This window comes from Aaosphaeria arxii (assembly GCF_010015735.1).
Source record: "Aaosphaeria arxii CBS 175.79 unplaced genomic scaffold BU24scaffold_2, whole genome shotgun sequence".
In the NCBI taxonomy this organism is placed as follows: domain Eukaryota; kingdom Fungi; phylum Ascomycota; class Dothideomycetes; order Pleosporales; genus Aaosphaeria; species Aaosphaeria arxii.
This window is the reverse complement of record NW_022983475.1, coordinates 3231077-3250192: the sequence shown is the minus strand read 5'-3', so window position 1 is coordinate 3250192 and position 19116 is coordinate 3231077. Positions and strand designations below refer to the sequence as shown.

General features: G+C 49.4%; 9 protein-coding genes across 9 annotated transcripts; 5 read left to right on the top strand and 4 right to left on the bottom strand.

Moving 5' to 3' along the window:
- Positions 1–102: 102 nt before the first annotated feature.
- On the top strand, positions 103–2701 carry BU24DRAFT_124680 (cell division cycle protein 48). The gene is made up of 3 exons (XM_033520934.1): positions 103–574; positions 627–1711; positions 1763–2701. Exons 1-3 carry the CDS (start codon positions 175–177, stop codon positions 2516–2518), a joined length of 2241 nt encoding a protein of 746 aa, XP_033388004.1. The 5' UTR covers positions 103–174; the 3' UTR covers positions 2519–2701.
- A 476-nt stretch (positions 2702–3177) lies between these two features.
- Positions 3178–3782, bottom strand: BU24DRAFT_124735 (uncharacterized protein). Its single transcript, XM_033520936.1, has one exon. The coding sequence runs from the start codon at positions 3666–3668 to the stop codon at positions 3219–3221; it is 450 nt and encodes a 149-aa protein (XP_033388003.1). The 5' UTR covers positions 3669–3782; the 3' UTR covers positions 3178–3218.
- Positions 3762–5935, top strand: BU24DRAFT_459309 (uncharacterized protein; the record flags this gene model as incomplete). Its single annotated transcript, XM_033531716.1, has 2 exons — positions 3762–4907; positions 4964–5935. The coding sequence occupies 2 exons, from the start codon at positions 3762–3764 to the stop codon at positions 5933–5935; spliced, it is 2118 nt and encodes a 705-aa protein (XP_033388002.1).
- Positions 5936–7459: 1524 nt separating this feature from the next.
- Positions 7460–10177, top strand: BU24DRAFT_124713 (uncharacterized protein). The gene is made up of 2 exons (XM_033520935.1): positions 7460–7798; positions 7869–10177. Exon 2 carries the CDS (start codon positions 7907–7909, stop codon positions 9836–9838), a length of 1932 nt encoding a protein of 643 aa, XP_033388001.1. The 5' UTR covers positions 7460–7798; positions 7869–7906; the 3' UTR covers positions 9839–10177.
- Positions 10178–10601: 424 nt separating this feature from the next.
- BU24DRAFT_489572 (uncharacterized protein) lies at positions 10602–12243 on the bottom strand. Its single transcript, XM_033533650.1, has 4 exons — positions 11754–12243; positions 11189–11699; positions 11027–11122; positions 10602–10969 (listed from the first exon to the last, which is right to left on the bottom strand). The coding sequence occupies exons 1-4, from the start codon at positions 11998–12000 to the stop codon at positions 10678–10680; spliced, it is 1146 nt and encodes a 381-aa protein (XP_033388000.1). The 5' UTR covers positions 12001–12243; the 3' UTR covers positions 10602–10677.
- A 642-nt stretch (positions 12244–12885) lies between these two features.
- BU24DRAFT_489571 (cytochrome P450) lies at positions 12886–14700 on the bottom strand (the record flags this gene model as incomplete). Its single annotated transcript, XM_033533649.1, has 4 exons — positions 14491–14700; positions 14383–14440; positions 13572–14330; positions 12886–13519 (listed from the first exon to the last, which is right to left on the bottom strand). The coding sequence occupies exons 1-4, from the start codon at positions 14660–14662 to the stop codon at positions 12886–12888; spliced, it is 1623 nt and encodes a 540-aa protein (XP_033387999.1). The 5' UTR covers positions 14663–14700.
- Positions 14701–14727: 27 nt separating this feature from the next.
- On the bottom strand, positions 14728–15302 carry BU24DRAFT_419278 (uncharacterized protein). The gene has a single exon (XM_033527178.1). The coding sequence runs from the start codon at positions 15213–15215 to the stop codon at positions 14874–14876; it is 342 nt and encodes a 113-aa protein (XP_033387998.1). The 5' UTR covers positions 15216–15302; the 3' UTR covers positions 14728–14873.
- A 565-nt stretch (positions 15303–15867) lies between these two features.
- Positions 15868–16962, top strand: BU24DRAFT_335303 (NAD(P)-binding protein; the record flags this gene model as incomplete). The annotated part of the gene is made up of 1 exon (XM_033523066.1): positions 15868–16962. A coding segment is annotated over one exon (1095 nt), but the record flags the coding sequence as incomplete, so codon positions are not given.
- Positions 16963–17460: 498 nt separating this feature from the next.
- BU24DRAFT_419277 (uncharacterized protein) lies at positions 17461–17857 on the top strand. The gene is made up of 2 exons (XM_033527177.1): positions 17461–17606; positions 17787–17857. Exons 1-2 carry the CDS (start codon positions 17478–17480, stop codon positions 17838–17840), a joined length of 183 nt encoding a protein of 60 aa, XP_033387996.1. The 5' UTR covers positions 17461–17477; the 3' UTR covers positions 17841–17857.
- The last annotated feature ends 1259 nt before the right edge of the window (positions 17858–19116 follow it).

The window sequence follows — 19116 nt, the reverse complement described above, 5'->3', positions numbered from 1 at the left end:
TTGAAATGGGCCGAAAACTTTCAGGAGCTTGAAATTGCTTAGTCACCATTGTCGCCAATCGCTACTGCCCGCTCACATATTTTTCTCGAAATAGCAACACCAGAAAAAATCTCGAAGCATTTTGGGATTTAATAATAACCAAGATATTTTTTGGCCTTGAAGGCTTTTCAGATCATGTCGTCAACCTTCACCTTACGACCCACCGAGAGAAGTCCACCTGGGAATTTGCTTGAGGGGTCTTTCCGTGTTCAAATAGCACCCAAAGAGTTCAAGAGTTTCGGCTTCTCAAATGGAGAAATAATAAGACTGTCGAGCGTAGCGTCCGGCGCTCGAGGGTTTGCTGCCGCCTGGCTTGGAAGCCAGACAAACGCAGGGAATAAGCCTATCGCAAAAGTGTCTGATCTATTAAGAGAAAAATATGGTCTTTCTCTGCACGAACCGACTGTAATAGAAAGAGCCACTGAGCCACTGAAACCTATAGAGTTCATTGAAGTCAGTTATCCTGAAAATGCGACCGCCGTCGGCAGCTATGAATCAACGGAGGAGCTTTTGCATTGGATTCGTTGTAGTCTAGGTAAAACCACGAAGATCTCAACTATAGGACGAGCACTGACGGGGATCATTAGTGGATCTGGATATTATTCTTCCAGGATGTACATTCGATGTTCAGCAAAAGGGAATCAAGTCCCGCCAGAAGAACACCAAACTCCGCGTCACTGTAGACAAGATTCAACCTGCTCCAGGCACCGAGAACCCTCTGTACTTTGATCCCATCAAATCACAAGTAATCACGAGTAATTCACCTCTCAGCAATCAGAAACCCGCAGCTCCCCTAACTAGATCATTCCGGATCAGTAAGGAAGGCATCGGCGGACTATCTGAACACATCAGAACTATTGATACCAGTGTAGCTTTCCTGATGAATGACGCTCTCGCTCTCGCAGACTCACATCTCCTTGGGCCTACAGCGTTTCTGATTCATGGTCCGGAGGGAACGGGAAAATCCATGCTACTCAACCGGATTGCTCAGTGCGACTGGCAACAAGTCTTCACAATTAATCCATCAATGTACAGCTCCAAAAATATTACCAGAGATGTTACCGAGACTTTCGAGCAAGCTCGCCAGACTCAACCGAGTGTGATCCTCATGGACGACCTAGATAGGCTTCTTGGAAAAGCAGAAACTCTCGTATCCCAGCTCAGAGCTGAGATGGGTAATTTAGAGGGTAGTAGGGTTGTTGTTGCAGCTACAGCTCGCAGCGTCTACGATGTCGATGCAAGCCTTCGAACGAGCTCTGCATTCAAGACCGAGCTCGAGATCTTTCCACCAAATGCCAAGCAGAGGGAGGACATCCTGAGACAAACACTTGGACTTAGCCGTTCTACCAGCAACGTGGATTTTACCCGTTTAGCTGAGCGAACCCATGGGTTCGTTGGTCGAGACATTCATAAACTATGCGGCCTTGCAAGGAACCGACGGGTGCAAGCCATTTATCAGACCCTGGAGGATGGCAATGAATCAGTTATTGCCGAAAAACTGAAGGAAGGGGATTTTGTTAGCCAGGAGGATTTCGATGATGTTATTGACCAAGTGCAACCAACCGTACTGAAAGACAGCATTCTTGAAGTGCCGAAAGTGAGATGGACGGACATTGCGGGATTGGATCATGTTCGTGAACTCCTTGAAGCTATCACGATACGCCCATACAAGGTAAAAAAATATTCGACAATCATTGGGTAAACCCTTACTGACGTACTGCAGTATCCTGATCTCGACGTCAAATTCGGCGGACCCCAGTCCCGTAAAGGAGTCCTACTGTATGGACCCCCGGGTTGCGCAAAGACATTGATCGCTCAGGCGGTTGCCACTGAATCTAATCAAAACTTCCTCGCCGTGAAAGGGTCGGAGCTGATCAAGATGTACGTTGGAGAATCGGAGCGTTCGATTCGAGACGTGTTCCGACGTGCGCGTGCGGCGAAGCCCTGTATCATTTTCTTTGATGAAATTGATTCCATAGGCAAGTCACGCGAAAAGTCACAAGACAGTGGGTTGAATGTAGTTGCGACTTTGCTCAATGAGATGGATGGAATCGAAGCGTTGAAGGATGTCTTCATCATTGGCGCAACCAACAGACCTGATATCCTTGATTCGGCTCTGATTCGCACAGGCCGCTTCGATGCGCACATCCATATCGGACTTCCAAACGAAGAGGCGCGGAGACAGATCATTGAGATCCACACAAGGAAAAGACCTCTAGCGAGTGATGTCGATCTTACTCTTCTGGCTTCGAGTACAGAGGGAAGCAGCGGTGCTGATCTCAAGGGCCTGTGTGCTGTTGCAGTAGAAATGGCCATCTCAGACTACACCCAACATCCAGAAAGTGTACCAGAGATCGGTATGCGCCACTTTGAGCGCGCATTGGCACAGCATGTGCCACACACTGATGCGAAGGAGGCTGCTAGGTATGAAGGATGGAGACCTGGGAAATCGCTATCGTCACCCGCATTCACATTCTGATCAAGCTTGGTTAAGCGCATATGTTGACGGAGCTCGGAAACCGGAGTACGCTCTCAATCATCAGGGCATGCGAGGGCTATCGAATGCATTCGGAAGCAAAAAGCTGCTCGAAGGCATAATGTTGTGAATGAGGCAATTGACATGTACGGATTATCCGGATGCACCGCACGAACATGTTCGAGCATTCGATGGGATTATGTATATACCAGTTCTTACAACACCTGGAAGGCGAGCATTTGCAGTACAAGCATGTTGAGGGAAGGTCGAGCCTATCTAGGGAATTTCGGGAAAATACCCGTGTCGCGACAGTGACACAGTACGTTTCCTCATCTCCGCATCAGCACATCAGAAGGCCACGGGGACGGGATGGCACTGATCGTCCTGGTAGCCGCTGTCAACATCGGCTATGGTTTCTCGTTCCGCATTGTAATATGGGGCCATAGGGGCCTTCGACTAATCAGCCCCCGCGATCCCATCGTTCGTCTTGAAGTCTTGCCGCTGAAAAGGCTGAAGAGGCTCAATTCAAATTTCATGGAAGCAGCCAGTGTTACCTGTCGATCCAATTTTGCAAGGAGTGCTGGGCATCAAAAGCGAAATTGCGGGATGACAAGCTTCTGAAACGGCGCTCGAGCTCGGCCCTTCAGCGGCATCGTTGCGCGTCTTTTGCAGGAAGAGCCGCCACGCTCCAGCTTGTAGCAGTTTAGCTCTTTCGCTGGCTGCAATTGTAATTGCTCTCGAAATCACCGTCCGAGACGGGGATTCCGTCAAATCTCATGGGTACCCGTTGTCGCAAACCTACCATTCGTCCAATCAGCGCGCAATAGTGCCTTGTCGCCATTTCTTTTACTGCAGCACATCTCTTTTCTCCCCACCCTACGTATACAGTAATCTCGTGCAATCTGTCCCTGACAGTCTTTGGTCGCCAGTCGAGGCCTGGTCCCGTAAAATGACCATGGTTACGCTTCCTCTTCGCGCTCCTGTTCGCGGGAACATCTTGTTTCCCAGTAGTTAGACGGCTGCGTTGGCGCATGACGCTTGCCCGTAACTTCTTCACCCAGATTCCTCCCGTCTTCCACTTCCTCACTTCCCTCTTTTTCTTACTCTTGTCTTGCGCTCGCGCGACCATCTGGCTCTCAGGAGAGCTGTCCATTCCTTAAATCCATCTCTTTTTCTATTCCTGCCACTCCTTCACCAGTCCCTTTTGTGTATATCTTGATACTCCACTAGCAGTTGTGAAACCGCCATGGCCAGGATGCTTGGACGATCACGGTCGTTGCGGATACTGAGAGGTGGGCAGAAGGAAACCCACCAACAGGACCAGAGCCCTCCAGTGCCACTACCCTCGCATCCTCAGGTAGACTCCGATAGATTAAAGGCATTCACGCCTGATACAAACGCAGACACTCGTGTCGAAACGGCCGATATGTTGCAACGACCCAAGACATCAGGTGGACCAACGGACCGCGGAAGGCAATTCCACAAGAAAACTACTCCCGTCGCCCTTGACTCTAGTCAAAACTTGATTGCATCTTTCCCTTCACCAACCAAGTCTTCTACCACTCTTCTCTACGCCGCTGAGATCAATGAGTCGAGGGAGGGTGTGATTGGAATTGCGCTTGGTAGTCCCACAATGGCTTCGCATTGGAATTCTCCATACTCGACCGATTTTGTAACCAGCAACGCCGGAACTGTCACTCAAATAACCTCCAATTCACCTGTTGCTGGATCAGTCGAGGTAAAACAAGACTATCCAAAACCTAAACTCAGCCGCTGGAAATCCATATTCAAGAAAGTTCAACCGCCACCTCAAGAACAAAAGCAAAACTTTTACCAACTCGCTCGTTCAGTCACTCCAGCTCGTGCAGACAGCCACCACGATGATGAATCCACGCATTCTAGCACAACGACACCTCCCGAGGAGTTTCGAGATGATGCTGGATCCTCATCGCCGCCTGCATTCAAGCCGGAAATCAGAGAATCGCGAAAGGTTGCTAAAGGCCAAATGCAACCCACCACCGAAACTCGACCACGCGCGCTTACCCACGGAAATTTGGCAACAAACCAGACTCCCAAAACTAGGACTGCTCTATCTCGCTCCAGTTCAAGCCCTCAACCCCCAATGAGAGATCCCCCACCAGTCCCACAGTTGGTCATCTCTGGGGGCACTCAGAATCCCCCGGGTCCTTTGTACGCCTCACCCACTTCGCTCACCGATAAGCCACTTCTAGATGTTGCAATTCCCACTATCAAGATGGAACGCTACAGTGTCATGTTCGGCAATCTCCTCCAATCGAGTCCGGATGGAAGTACAGCTCAGTCTTCATCGCTTCTCATGCGACGACAGGGCAACGGTGAGAAACTGAAGCCTCTCAATGAGCTGACTGTTAAGGTTCGTTGAATGATCAGAAAAATGAAATGCATTCCCCGCTGACTTTGATGTTAAAGAACAATCATGCTTCCCACAGTTCGGAATTAAAACCACAGCGACGGGCAACTTCTCCATCACAGGCTCCGAAATCACCATCAGTCACTCTTTCATTGTTCCCTCAACCTAGCGCCAGTAGCAGAGCACCATCACCACACGCACTCTCATCTAGTCGAACCGGCCGACTGCAAAGATCTAAGACAGCACCCGCCGTTTCTCCAAATCGTCGTAGCTTTTCCATCTCAAACGCGCCTGAAGTCGATGGAAAGGACGCTACCCAGGATGCTTCCGTTTCAAGAAAGCCTCAGGCTTCTGAGAAAGCGGAAAAGTTTCAGGAGGTGAAAGCCCCAGGAATAGATCTCAAGGCGACCTCACAATTCCTCTCGCCAATGTCAATGTTGAGCCCCAGTAATAGCGATGGTAGTTCACAGCCTCCGATCAGTCCGAATGAGCCGGTATGGGAAATCGTCTCGAAGCCACTGGCCAGGAGGCCCTCTCGCAAGGAAATGCGTGAAGCGCTGTCATCTCATCCGGCCAACGCAAGCATGGAGCAGAGCAGTCAACCCTCGTCTGCACCCCTGGTCTCTTCACCTATGTCGTTAGGCCTGAAACCCCAGACTCCACTCACTGCCGACGGCAGGACGAACATGCCGCGATCTGCAGACCGCCTACACACTATCTTGAGTCCAGCCAAACTTCAAGGTTCCCCCAGAGAGAAAAAGGAACACATTGCGACCACAACCGTTGGGGTTGCAAGGTCTGTCTCGGTGTCTCGTGCAAGCCCCAGGAAAGCGGACCTGCTAAAACCTGTGTTGATTACAAAAGGGGCAGAGGGCTCAGAGCGTTTGGTGGAGAGAAACGCGCTTACACCGACATTGGTGGAACTCACAAATCGAAAAAGCCAGAGGGTGCAATTGGTGGATGTCGAGGATATAACACCCCAGACCACACCTCAATCTGGAAAGTTCAATCATCAAGATCATGCATCTTGATAGTTTTCTACCCCGAGTAGGGGAAACATGGGACAGATTGTCTCACATCATAAATAGGCTAGAACTATTCTCTTTTGTTAGCTTTTGCAAAGCGTTTTGGCGTTGCGGCATTACACCCACGGTCCTCTTGGGACGTAGGATGTTTCGATTTCGCGATTATCATTGGCTTTGGATTGGGGCATTATACGGCTTTGCCGGGTTACCGTGGTCGGAGTACAACAGGAACAGGATTCAACCATGATTAGATACCACTCCTACTTTTGTTTTTTTTTCTATATACTTCTTACTTCCATCGAATAGCATCGAATTTCTACCCCACGCCTGCAGCCTTACCGCCTTGTTATAGGAGGACGCAAATCGAACATTTGGCATGTATGAACAAGCTTATTTGGCACGGGACGATAACGATAGGCTTGACCAACGCGTGTTGTACCTGACTCGGCGAAAGCTTCGAAGGCAGCGACAAGAGGGCTATGGCATTTATTCTTTTCTAGATCGTTACCTTCGCAGTTGTCTTTGCGGTAGTGATTTGACATTTGTGTCACCAACTCACGCGATAGGGTGCCTAAAGCGTGGCCCGCGGCCCAGCACCTCTATCCTCCATTGTTCAGCAAACCTCATCACATGCCATATACACTGCCGCCGCCGGCCTCCTCATTGAATAATTTAAAGTTGTCTTGATACTGAGTTCCGTGAGAATCCCTTGGACGCCATTCGATGAATCCTCATGATTGATGCGTTCGCTAGAGATTCGCACGCCAAATCACGCAGTCACAGCCCCAATCCATGGGCCATACGATGCAGCCTGCAATCCATCCGTGAAAGGTGCCGCAGCAAATCCACCCTCTTATCACACTTATCAATAAGACAACGTACGTCAAATGGCGCATCGGTTTCCGCAGCCGTCCTGCATCATTAATTGCCTTGCACGACAGCTGCACAGTACGAGTAACTTGACTAGAGACAAACTGCTGCTGACCTCGCGTTCGGGAACCCGGCTTGCTCTGATATGCACACAGCCCTTCTCCAAGGGGGATAAGTCCCAAGCCACTGTCCACCCACGCCTTCTGTCATTGGAGTGATTTTCGCCTGCTGTACTCCGCGGTCGTGATGGATTGGTCTCGCTGTAGCCTGCTGTCTGTGGCATCCCCAAGGCTAACCTCAATCGTACCCGGTGTGCAGCTTTCGCGGGCGAACGAAGAGTAGACCAGAAATGAGCAATAGTGAGGCTTGAAGCTTAGTACCACTGCCTCTTCGACTTTCAGCCTGTTTTCAGATCATTTCCTTTCTCTTGTCGTTACTCTTGTTATTTCTCTTTTTCTCCCACTCGCTGTTCATGTTTGTCCGTCCAGTTGCCGCCACATTACACCCATTTACTGCATCAGAGAGCTTGGAAGCTCAACGGCAGGTTTGAGATCGGTCGAAAGGACAGTGGTAGGATTGGCAGCCACTTCAAATCTTAACAATGTCTGGTCTCGAGGTACGTGTGACCCTTTCAGAATGCCGATTTTCCTCAGCTCGTTTGTTCACGTTGTAGATAGCCACTTGCAGTAAGACGTACCCCGCAATGCGATTTCAGAGATCCGACTCTCAACTTCATGAACATGAGCATGAGCTAACCTACCCCACCTGTTAAATAGGTCGTCGGCGCCGTTGCTGCCGTTGTTTCGGCGTTCCACGGTGGATCAGAGCTGGTAGCTCATATCAAAAGAAGGCACCGGAGACGAAGCAGTCGAACGCAGACTCAACAAGATTTCGAGGAGAAACAGCTTCAAGACTCTCTTGAGACGGGAGAAGTTCAAGTTGCTAAGCGATATGCTGCTGACGTTCAAGATTTCGGAGAAATTGTGCGGATCGGTGACAGTGAGTTCATCAACCGGTTCCGAAGTCCGTCAAACAAGAATCCTTCCAGCTAACAAACGTGACAATACAGCCATAGCGCGCGATCGATTATTGCATATTGCCGTAGTTATGCAAGCAGAAATTATCAAGAGCTTGCAACTTGCTGTCAAGAATGAAAATGCGGTGCTGAATCTTAGACTCCTCCACGAGGCGTCCATCATGAATCGTAACGAATCTATCGTGACGTTGGATGAGATGAAACAAAGGATTCTGATAACACGCCCCCTTAAGCGGACATTGTCAACGTCGCCTCAGGATCGGCGAGATTCCAGAATCTCTGTCGAGACGGTGCAAACAATTCGGCCTGGAAATAATCCTCCTGTGCCAGATTCCTATGCCCCTTCTGCTGTCAGCAACCCTGCGGCTGTGGAGTCTAAAAGTGCAAAGACCGGTTTAGCCAAGTATCTCAGTATGAAACGCAGTGGCAGCCAGTCTTCTACTTCTAGTCAATCCCCTCCACCTGTCACTGCTTCTGGAGGTTTTCCATTCAGCCCAGCCCTACAGCAACTTCTTCAAGGTCCAGATCGAGTATCTATCATGAAGGACATCGACGAGATAATCAGCTCCTACCAGGGATTACACATGGACGATGAAAGACGAGACACTTTGGCCATGCTTCATGGCGGGCATGGAGCGAAGCGAGATACACTGGCGGTTTTGAATGCTGGAGATAGCTACCAACGCGACATGATGGGCATGAACAGAGATGCAATGCAGATGTTGAGGAATCTTCCACCCACACCAGAGGAGGCGCACGAGAACAAAGAATACCCAGCATTCAATCATGATATATTCAATCCCCAGCGAGCTTATGACCAGTATTTTAGCAAGCCGAATCCACCGCCACAGCGCCAAACGTCGACCGAATCAAGATGGTCAGCCTCCAGTTCTGTATACTCAGATACAGTGCCACCATCTCTATATAGCCACGACTCAGCATCGTCAAGGGAGTCACCTACGCCGCCATATGCCAATGACTTCCATCCAACAGGATCCGCACCCACTCAACACTTCTCTCAGCCTCACCAATCTTATAACACACCTCAACCACAACCATATCATCCAGCGCCCCGGGACCTACCGACTTCATCCAATGCACCTTTCACCATACCACCACCCACCCGCACACCTCCAACACGCGATGACCAGAACACCAACAGGGCTGGGAATACGCGCTTTCATATCGTTCCCGATGGCTCACCTATCTCTTCCGCGTCCTCGACATCTACAGTTATCGCTCCAAGCGGAGGAATTTCAGCTCTTGCTGCAGCCGCATCCAGCACTATGATGGCCACATCTACCGTACCACCACTTCCTCCCCCGAAACCCGCCTCCCTAAACTCGAACTCGTCGGATCAAATATCCATTATTCGAGCCAATCCGAACACTATCCGCACGAACACTATCCAAGGCCCCACTGCAGCCCAAGAAATAATGATGTCGGGCCGGCCATGCAAAGACAACAACTACTGGGGCTTCTGCAAGGGCGCCTGGGCCGTCCGCGAGGAGCTCAAGCGGGGGCTACAAATCCAAGTCCGTCCGGACGGAATGTACAACACGCACCAGGTCTGGCAGTGTCGCCACTGCCACTTCACCGGCTCGACGCACACCGCGATCCACGCGTCCCGCAAGAACAAGAAAGAAACCATCGTCGACCCCTCGGTGCACACTTCCGCCGCGGGTATTAGGTACAAATGGATCTTCCTCGCGAAGTCACACGTCAAGAAGAAGACGCTGGAGAATGCGCGGAATCCGCTTGCGAGGCGAAAGGGCGAGCCGGAGGAGGATTGCAATTATGGATGCGTGATTTGTTCGGTGGAGGGCAATGTCACTGGCATTTATGGAAATGTCGAGACGCTCATGAATCACATCTTCATGCAGCACACCCAGACGATGAGTGAGAGGACGATGATCAAGAGCAGGTGTGTCAAGGGTAGAAGGGCAGGTGCTGACGAAGAGTGGGATATCAATATCCCCATGAACGAAATCGTACAATTCTAGAAAGGAAGATATACAGTGTCCTTTTTTTCGGCTGAGAAAGGCGGCAAGACTTCTTCCCTAAAATCAAGGATTCGCCGTCTGTTTTTTCTTCTCTGGGTTCTTGCTTTGAGCATTTCATCTACTTTCTTGCTAGCGATATGAACTCGTCGATACCCTAGTTAAGCTTTTTTTTGGCAAAATATTCTTCAAGTTTCTCTCTTCCCATATTCCTTTTCTCTTATTTTTTTCCCTAAGGTTTTGGAATGTACACAATTTTTGGGATCGATTGGCGGGACAAACAGGGGTGGGAGCTTGTGTATCTAATTCAGCGATCATGATAGTCGTGAAACATATTTAAACCCAACATTATCATTCATACAAGATCAAATTGTGATGGCGATCTCTTGAGATCTCGACAATAGACGAGCCACTCTGACTGAGGTCTAACGTGATCGAAAAGCTAGGATACAGGAGTACTTGAGAGACCTAGGTGCTAGCCCCTTACATTTTTACACAGTGTTACTATTGACTGTTGCTCAATTGCTCAGAGTTTATTCAAAATCTGTTTGATCGGCTCCTTTCACGTAGATGGCTAATCAGACGCGGCCAAGAGACGACCATCTAATTACCCCGGTGGCCATGTTCCCTGAGCTCTCTGATCGTAGGTCATATGTACGACCACATCACGCCTGACAATACAAAGGAAAGATGAGCGACCACAAAGTCCAGTAGCCAGATTCACATCCATCACCACATGAAATCACAAAAAGACTTTTGTCATAATCACTCATTATTAGAACTGGTAGGTACAATTTGCAGTGACAAATTTCTACCGAAACATGGACCCGCATGCTTGACTCCTACACATCGATTCGCGAATCATACCGATACATATCTTTCTCCGTCCTCATAAGATCATCTAACTGAAGCGCCTTGGGCGGATATATCAAGTTATTCTCACTCGAATCGCGAGTCCCCCTCGACTCGGAGCTCACGCTACCCTTGCTCGTCTTGCTGGCAGCGGATGAGCCGTGGCTGCTGCGGATGCGGAGGGCCGAGCCAATCGAGCTTATGATGGGTTTCTGGGCCTTGAAGAATGCGGGAAGGAAGGTTGCGCAGGCACATGCTAGAGCGATGTTTGCTTCGAGGATCCTGCTGGTCATTAGTGATGTGTTCTGTGCAGGGTGGAGAAGAGTGGGGGATGCTCACTTGAAAATGACAACCCAGAGTGCGAACCAGAGTTGATCTGTGAGGGCGAAATGAATGGCGCTGAAAATGAAGTTCGCAACGCCGGCCACGCAAGCACTGTGGGCATTGAAGTTAGCTTGACATGTTGTGTGGGCGTATGGGGGGTGATCAGATAGAACTTACAGGAAGCCCATGGCAAAGACAAAGCACAGGTAGTATTTCTTGGTCCTGTTCACCTGCAGATTGCGTACACGAGTGATTGCAATGGAGTAAATGAACAGGTCGGTAAGCACACCGGCAACCGCGAAGGCAATGACTGGTGCGCTCGTCGACTCAGCGCCACAATAGGGGTCCATCATGGAGGCAATGAAAGTATTGCATTTGGCCATTCGAGCAATGCTTACGCCCACTTCGGGAACAACGATGAGCACGGAGAGAACATAGCCCACGTAGATGAGTTTCCGGGAGGTGTGATACACTTCGAACAAACGGTGATAGAGAGCAAGAACGGAGACCCGGACCAGGAACATGTTGATCGAGACGATGAGATTGGCAGCAGTCATGGTGAGAAGCCCTGATGTTGAGAACGAGAGTGCCCGAATGTTCCACATGTGCTTGCCCAGTCCATAGTCAAGGTTTTTTAGGGTGACGCATTCGTGAGCGATAGCCGCGATAATGGCAAGTATGCAAGCAACTGACATCATGTTAGCTTTGTTTCGTAGGTTCAGTGAAGTATCGCGATTCTTACAATCATCCCATGATAGTCTTAGCTTTTGTATGACGCGCTTCGCCCACAGTCGCATGACCACGAAGCAGAATGCAACGACCGTTGAGCCTACACCAAGCACCCATAGTGTCGTGGCGTCAGGCGCAGGCGCGTCGAAGTTTGATACTTGACCATTGGGAGGAGGCAAGGCAGGATAGTTTGCCAGTGCTGCCAGAACCGATGGATCCAAGTTGTTCAAATCCAACTGACTGAGCTGTGAAGGGTCCATGATGGTATCATTTACAGTGTTGCACAACTTTTGGTATGAATGCAATGAAGAGCGTTGGCCTTGTTCTTCATCCGCTGCAACAAGTCACACAGCCATATATGAAGGTCAGGCTTAAAGCTATAATGGCCCAGGACGGCTCGGGCATTTTCGCCATGCTCGCTCCCGGATGGTCGCAAATAGCGGTTCGCGTGGTGTGGTGCAGATAGATGTCACGCTACGGGAATCAACTGAGGTTTAGTTACAGAAATTCGGGGACTTAATTGTACCTTGCCTATCAACCTGCGTGCCAGAATACGAGGTGATATCCCTCGCTTCGGCAAGACTAGGTATAGCGCCAACATCGTGATAGTGTTCCATGTGGTTGAATTGAATAATTGATTGGGTGCAAATAGTTGCATGGCGCGGTAAACCCAAGAACACGATCATATACATGGGAGATTGTTCAATGGCTGATAGGCTGTACGAAAAACAAAAAGGATAGGCGTTTTTATCCCGCACTCGCATTTCTCTAACTGCAGGCATGAAGCTGTTTCAGCACGTGTGGTTATACGTTCGCTCTAAATGGCAGTCTTGACATATGGAAATAGCGAAACAGGTTTTCGGGATGCGAAAGAAAAGATCCCCCATTAGTGGTTCCTGAACGAAGAAGGGATCTCCTTGAATATCCACTTGTTCCTGCATGCTTTCACATCTATCGTCGCGTGATACACAACAGCGTGCTTTCAGGGTCGGCACGCAAATGATAACTAGACTTTATCGAGAGGTCAAGCTTGGGGATTCCAGGGAATTATTGTATAATCTTTGACAATTCTGTTGAGATTCCAGATTTAGATAACTTAGGCAGAAAATTAGATATCAAATAACTACACTATCTACACAGGCAAATTATTGCCACTGCGGTCTCGTAATTACAACATCAACATCTCCCCCTTCCACGGGACCCATGATACCAATACACGGCGTTCGAACATTCATATCAGGGACACCTTGGCTCCTGAAGCTATCTTGCTGTGGTAGCCTCACCTGAAACTTGCCAACAGCAAGAGCTACAAAAGTTAAAATTTCTTTCTGTGCCACCATCCTCCCCGGACACAAAGTAGAGCCGCCACCATAGGGCTTAAAACTCGGGCTCTTGGCTAGGTTAGGATTTTGTAGGAATCGTTCATGGTTGAATTTGTGTGCATCATGTCCAAAGGCTCGGTCGTCTAACAACATTTGTCGATAGGGGATGACCATTCTCGTGCCCTTTCGTAGTTTCAAGCCGCTAATGACTGCATCGTTCGTTACAACACGGACAGATGTAGAAGCTGCAGTCAAGCGCAGCGCTTCGTGATACACAGCCATTAGTGTCGGGCAATGCTGGCCCAACGCAGTTGCAAGATCGTTTGCAGAAGACGAAGGCTTCGTTGATGCCGAGACATAGGGTGAAATCTCGTCTACTATCCTGCAACGCAAAGATTCGTTGTTGACTATCTCGGACAGCATCCAGAATGATGCTTTCCATGCGTTTGCATTGATACTAGGAATAGTTAGCATATTCTTGAGCATCCTATGAGTCTGTTCCAACTTACACCCAGTAGAACATCAACACCAGGACTCCCATGTCCTTGGGGGGAATGCCGTTGGCACGCATTGCCGATTCCACGTTTTTCATCAAGTCAGAAGTATCGGGGCGCTGTTCTATGGGCACTTCGAAGTACTTCTGAAATGCATTTTCCGCAATTTTCTTAGATCTCTGGACATCCTGAGCGAAGGGCCCTGGAATTTGGTATGAGATTTTCCAGCTGTTCTCGTCGAATTCAAAGAAGGAATCAAAGAGATCAGGCTGGATGTCTAGAAGTTTGCCTCCGAAGAACGATCGCGTGGCGCCCTCGAGCAGAACCTCTTGGGACCATTTTGCGAGTGATATGATTTGCTCATTGCCGCCTTGCCCGGCATGGATCAGCTTCTCTGGAATAGCATCCCAGTGCATGCGATCATGAATCGTTCCAAGGAGGACCTTCAAGATCTCATCTGATTGCTGTCCAGGGTTGAGAAAAGTCTGGAACAATTTCACGCAGACCTCCTTGAGAGGCTTGTCTTTCCAACCTTTCAGCACAAGGTCGAGTGGGCTTTGTCCTTTCTCTGCATCGGAGATGTTGCTCCACATGGCTTTGACGGAGGCAGGCGAGGCGCCAAAATTGCCCATCAATTCCACTACCCAGGGATTCATGGAGAAGTAGTCATCCTTCTTGTAGACAGAGTTGGTATCTTGTGCGGAAGTGATCACATAGACCACTTCGCCCATGATGATCAGCTTGAACGGTGCTCGGTTGTTGTTGAAATATAATCTACGGACTATCAGCTTTACAATCTTTTGGGAACGCATGCATGTATACTGACCGAGCCTGTTCCATTGTACGCTCTGCATTGCTGAAGAAGGAGAGGCTATGTCCAATGACTTTGGGATGCTGGTTAGCTTTTGCCGTGATGGTGGTTTGATAGGCTTACATGGTATCCAGTATGGGTACGTTCGCGGTTCGTCAGGATACAGTCGTGGGTAGATGGTAAATGTCCATATTCTCCAAAAGATAAGAAATGTGAACAAAGAGAGGAATGATAGGGCTACTAAGGAGCATCCCGTTCCCGGAAGCTCCAAAAGACCAAAAGCATCAAGAAACATGATGTCAATACAGCCACGAAGAGAGTGAAAGCTGTTTGGCAGTTGGCAATGAAGGTGTGTACTTGGTGGAGGATCCAGCAGGACTATATCTTGCCTAGCCCTAGTTCAAATACTCAAGCTTCTCAACGTACGTGTGACAGTGGGCCCATACAGACCATACTCGACTTTACAATTCATAAACGTGGTTCTGATTCCAGACGCCGCTGCATTCCTAATTGGTGTTTAGTCTTTGCTCGCCATTCAGGGTACATAGTACCCGGAGGCTTGGGCTCATCGCAGTATCCACATTATACGAGGTCATGCAGGCGATGAACGGCACAGACTGTGCTTCACATGCCCATGAACTTTCAGGTTGTATCAATTGAGGATTGCCATCCGTTCCTTGATGTCGATTGAGCTGAGCATGCCTCTTGGTGAACAGAGCTTCAATGCAGTTCAGAGTGCCACCATTTGAGCATCGAATGATGAGGAGCGTCGAAAACAAAAGAAAAACTACCAAGAAATCAAGAAGTATAGTGGCTAGCCGATGACAAAATGCCGAAAAGTTTCTCATATTCTGTATGGACAGAGAGCCCAAATGACGCTCTTCTGTAATGGCAGCGATTTAGTTCAATACTCTGCTTCAAATTAGCAATGACAGCCGATGCCATTAACGGAAGCTGCCGTTAATATGCTGTACTTGTATTTCTGTGATGTGATGGAGCTATGCTCGTATAACAGGGAGATGGTCCCCGTAGCGCGCCATTGGGTAGGCTTAGTGTGGGCGCCACATAGTGATGAACGTGTTTACCCCAGGCCTCACCCCTCAACCTCACGTCAACGTGCTCAATGCTTTGGAAGATCTCCTAGTGATTAAACTTGAAGTTCAGACGAAACGTCGTCAATGTAGTCCAGCCATCCTTGGCGACGCCCCCACATCAACAAAAGTGCCCGTCCCGTGTCTCCACCAAGTAGTTTACATTCTGGTGGCCAATCCCTCCACGACGCTTGCATGCACATGTTCAGATAAGGTACGAAAGGGTCTTGACAGTGACGACACGCGAGCCGATGAAAATTTGAGAAACCTGCAGAGACGGGTCGTTGATTCCCGGGGGCTTGCGTACTTTCGGCCTTATCTATACGACGAACTTCTTCAATCTCATGATCCAGGCCATTGCCACTACCACATCGTAGAAGCCATGTCAGCTGCAACGGAACAGCAGTATCTCGGTACAGTGCTCGTGACGGGGGGCGCCGGTATCGTAGGCTCGTTTCTCGTCGAGAAACTTGTCAAAGATCCAGCATGTGCGAAAGTTGTCGCGACATATCACAGCGAAAAGTCATACCAGCATCGTTGCGAAGGGGTCGAATATCACGTCTGTGATATCACGGATCCCTCCGACGTCAAGAGGCTTCTGGATCAGACGAAACCGACCATCATCATTCACACGGTATCTCCTGGTCCTGACGCACCATACGAAGTGCAATACAAAATCAACTATGTGACTACGAAGCAGCTCGTCGAGCAAGCCACTGCACATCCGACAGTTCAGGCATTTATCTACACATCTTCTTCAGACACCATTGCCTACCGATCTGGAGTTAAGGACCGACCTTTACTAGAAGAGACCTGTACGATACATGATCTGGACACGAAAGTGGGCGCAGGAAACTACGGCCGCACCAAAGGAGCCAGCGACCGTCTGGTTCTGGCTGCCAACACTGGACGCAAATCCCTTGCAGAGAATGGAGACTATGTTGGCCAACTTCTCACATCTACTCTACGAATTGCTGGCTTGTACGGCGAGCGCGATTTGAAGACCATTCATACGATGTTGAAGCTGACCAACACATCCGCAACAAAATTTCAGATCGGCCCTGACACGGCATTCCATGAATGGCTCTTCACAGACAACGCGGCGCAAGCGCATTTGCTCGCCGCCAAAGCCCTCCTCGACGGCAAGCATACGACTCCTGACACGAAAGTCGACGGGGAATCCTTCTTCATCACCGACGACTCTCCAATGCCGCTCTGGCAGTTTTCCCGCAACGTCTGGAGAGCAGCTGGAGATAAGGCACACTCTTCAAAGCAGCCCCCGAGCATTATCATTATCCCCTTTTGGCTCGTGATTGCTGTGGTCGGGTTTATAGAGTCTTTCAAGCGATTCTTCGGCATCACTACGAGTGATATGAAGCTCAACAAGCATCGTCTACAGGTCATGCAGGCGGGATCTAGGCTATCGCCTGAGAAGGCGAAGAAGAGACTTGGGTACCGCCCTCTGTACAATACGGAAGAAGGAATCAAGAGATCTGTAGCATGGTTTCAAGATCCAAAGAATGAGGAGTGGATAAGGATGAGCGCAAAATAGGAATTTTTTAGAAGTTGTATTTTTTTGGTCATCAAATTGGCCGTTGTAATGACTGACAGTCCATAAATACCTAGAGAAAAAAGGCATTTCAAAGAAACCAGTCCAAGAATGTGTGCCATGAAAGTTTCTTATATGACAATCGAAAACTATTCAATGATAAAGTCTCAGTGTCTTTTTCCAATTTACTCTATCTAGATGGCTTTCGTTAGGCATATTTAAAGCATCAGAGGTGAATTGAGACCTCACGTGCACCTCGGCCAATCCTCGGAACCAGCATCCCGCGCCATGCATCATCCAAAAGTTTCTTGAGCTTCAGTACCATCAACGTCACGACGTCAATACTCACGCCCCGACATCACCAACACTTTACAGACAGTGTTCCTTAATAGTGAGACCTCTCCAATCCCACCAATACACATCCCGAATCCTAACCTTACCTCCAGCCACCCTCACAACCACCCGCCACAATGCCTCCCAAAACCCTCAAGTCCCACGGCGGCCGCACCCTCCAGGAGCCCAGCTTCGGCCGCAGCGTCGTCCAGACCTTCACAAGCTCCGAGAACAGGCCCATCGTGACTGCAATTGGACTCTTTGCCGTAAGCTGATACCCATACCCTCTCGCGGGGTCCCCTCCAAGCGCATGGCGGGATGTCATGACAACACAGCAGTTGCTTGCCTAGACATCTTCCATGCGCTGCATTGGAAGGACCTGGATGTTATTTTTGGTTGCATTGAATAAGAAAGGCGAATCGGAGCTAACAATACTGGTGCAATAGATCGGCGTCACCTTCTTGCACAGCAGCTGGAGTGAAATCCTCCTGCCTATGTAAATGCGCTTTTTTCCACGACGGGGGAAACCAATGATAGTACAAGACGGGTGGATGAGGATTTGCAGCGAAGGATGGACTTGCTGCAGACGCGCGCCTACATACAACACAACACAACAACAACACAAGCCCATGACGGCGATCGCGATCGAATGGAACGATGTCGGAAGCACTTTAGAAACGGCGTTTAGGCAAGGCTGCGGCGACGACGAACGTTAATGGCGATGATGGGATGGGTTGGATGGATGGATGGGGGCGGATTTTCCGACAACCACAACGTGGGTTCCTGTCCAACCATTCCATTTCCATTTCCATTCTTGAAAAAAGAAATCGAATACCACCACATGTAAAAATAAAACTGTACAATCAACCAACCAACAACAATTACTGGCATAACTACTCCGTACCTGTAGTATTCTCTCTCTCTTCCACAGCGAGCGCCGCCCCCGCCGCAATCATCTAATGATCTCACATCTCCAGCTCACTCACCCATCACCACATCACCACGTGAATTTATACCAACTCACACAATCTAAGAACAACACCACAAACGATATCTGACATCACATCACCCCTTCCATACATACCCTACCTTACCTTACGTACCCACCCTCCCCTCCCCTCCTCTCCCCTCCCGTCTCGTCTCGCCCCCATCCTGAAACACCAAAACCCCAAACCCCAAACACCACCCCCCGTCACCTCCCGTCGTCACCTCCCCTCCCCTTCTCTCTCTCTTGCTCGCCGAGCTCACCCCAAGACAAACCAAGACAAACCAAGCTCACCTGTCACCCGCGCGGCGACGGCGTGACATATTGCTTCGTCTTGCTTTGCTTAACACTCCCTTTTCTTGGCCTTTCACCTCCTAAGGCCGACTGGGCGGCCGCCTCTGCGTCATGAGCCTTGTATCATGAATAGAAGGGGAGAGCGAAAGGGATGTACGACGTACAGCGTACAGCGTATACTTCACCCATGTTCAACCGGTTACCCCCGTATGTAAAGTGAAGAGTGTAAACTTACCTACTACGGTAGAACGAAGGGCGGCATGTTGCATGAATCAAATGAATCAAAACTACATCAGACCACTTTGATTTGAATCATGAATTCCCGTCCCTCCCCAACCGTCTCTCTACTCTGCTTCAAACACACACACACATATACACATCTCTCTCCGGTTTGCTCCTACGCTGATAGACTCCTTCATGTGCATGTATGTGTGAACGTCCCCCTTTGAGATGGATGGAAAAGTGATGTCCTCCTCCGTACATCTAACCCCCCCCCC

What these genes read in the sequence shown, in the direction of transcription:
- BU24DRAFT_124680 (XM_033520934.1), top strand. Translation starts at nt 175, where the DNA reads ATGTCGTCAACCTTCACCTTACGACCCACCGAGAGAAGTCCACCTGGG. An exon ending in TTGGATTCGTTGTAGTCTAG is followed by an intron (nt 575 to 626) that starts GTAAAACCACGA and finishes GGGGATCATTAG; the next exon opens with TGGATCTGGATATTATTCTT. An exon ending in TCACGATACGCCCATACAAG is followed by an intron (nt 1,712 to 1,762) that starts GTAAAAAAATAT and finishes GACGTACTGCAG; the next exon opens with TATCCTGATCTCGACGTCAA.
- BU24DRAFT_124735 (XM_033520936.1), bottom strand. Translation starts at nt 3,668, where the DNA reads ATGGACAGCTCTCCTGAGAGCCAGATGGTCGCGCGAGCGCAAGACAAG.
- BU24DRAFT_124713 (XM_033520935.1), top strand. Translation starts at nt 7,907, where the DNA reads ATGCAAGCAGAAATTATCAAGAGCTTGCAACTTGCTGTCAAGAATGAA.
- BU24DRAFT_489572 (XM_033533650.1), bottom strand. Translation starts at nt 12,000, where the DNA reads ATGGACCCTTCACAGCTCAGTCAGTTGGATTTGAACAACTTGGATCCA. An exon ending in GTCTTTGCCATGGGCTTCCT is followed by an intron (nt 11,123 to 11,188) that starts GTAAGTTCTATC and finishes CAATGCCCACAG; the next exon opens with TGCTTGCGTGGCCGGCGTTG. An exon ending in CTCTGGGTTGTCATTTTCAA is followed by an intron (nt 10,970 to 11,026) that starts GTGAGCATCCCC and finishes AATGACCAGCAG; the next exon opens with GATCCTCGAAGCAAACATCG.
- BU24DRAFT_419278 (XM_033527178.1), bottom strand. Translation starts at nt 15,215, where the DNA reads ATGAGAAACTTTTCGGCATTTTGTCATCGGCTAGCCACTATACTTCTT.
- BU24DRAFT_419277 (XM_033527177.1), top strand. Translation starts at nt 17,478, where the DNA reads ATGCCTCCCAAAACCCTCAAGTCCCACGGCGGCCGCACCCTCCAGGAG. An exon ending in CTGCAATTGGACTCTTTGCC is followed by an intron (nt 17,607 to 17,786) that starts GTAAGCTGATAC and finishes CTGGTGCAATAG; the next exon opens with ATCGGCGTCACCTTCTTGCA.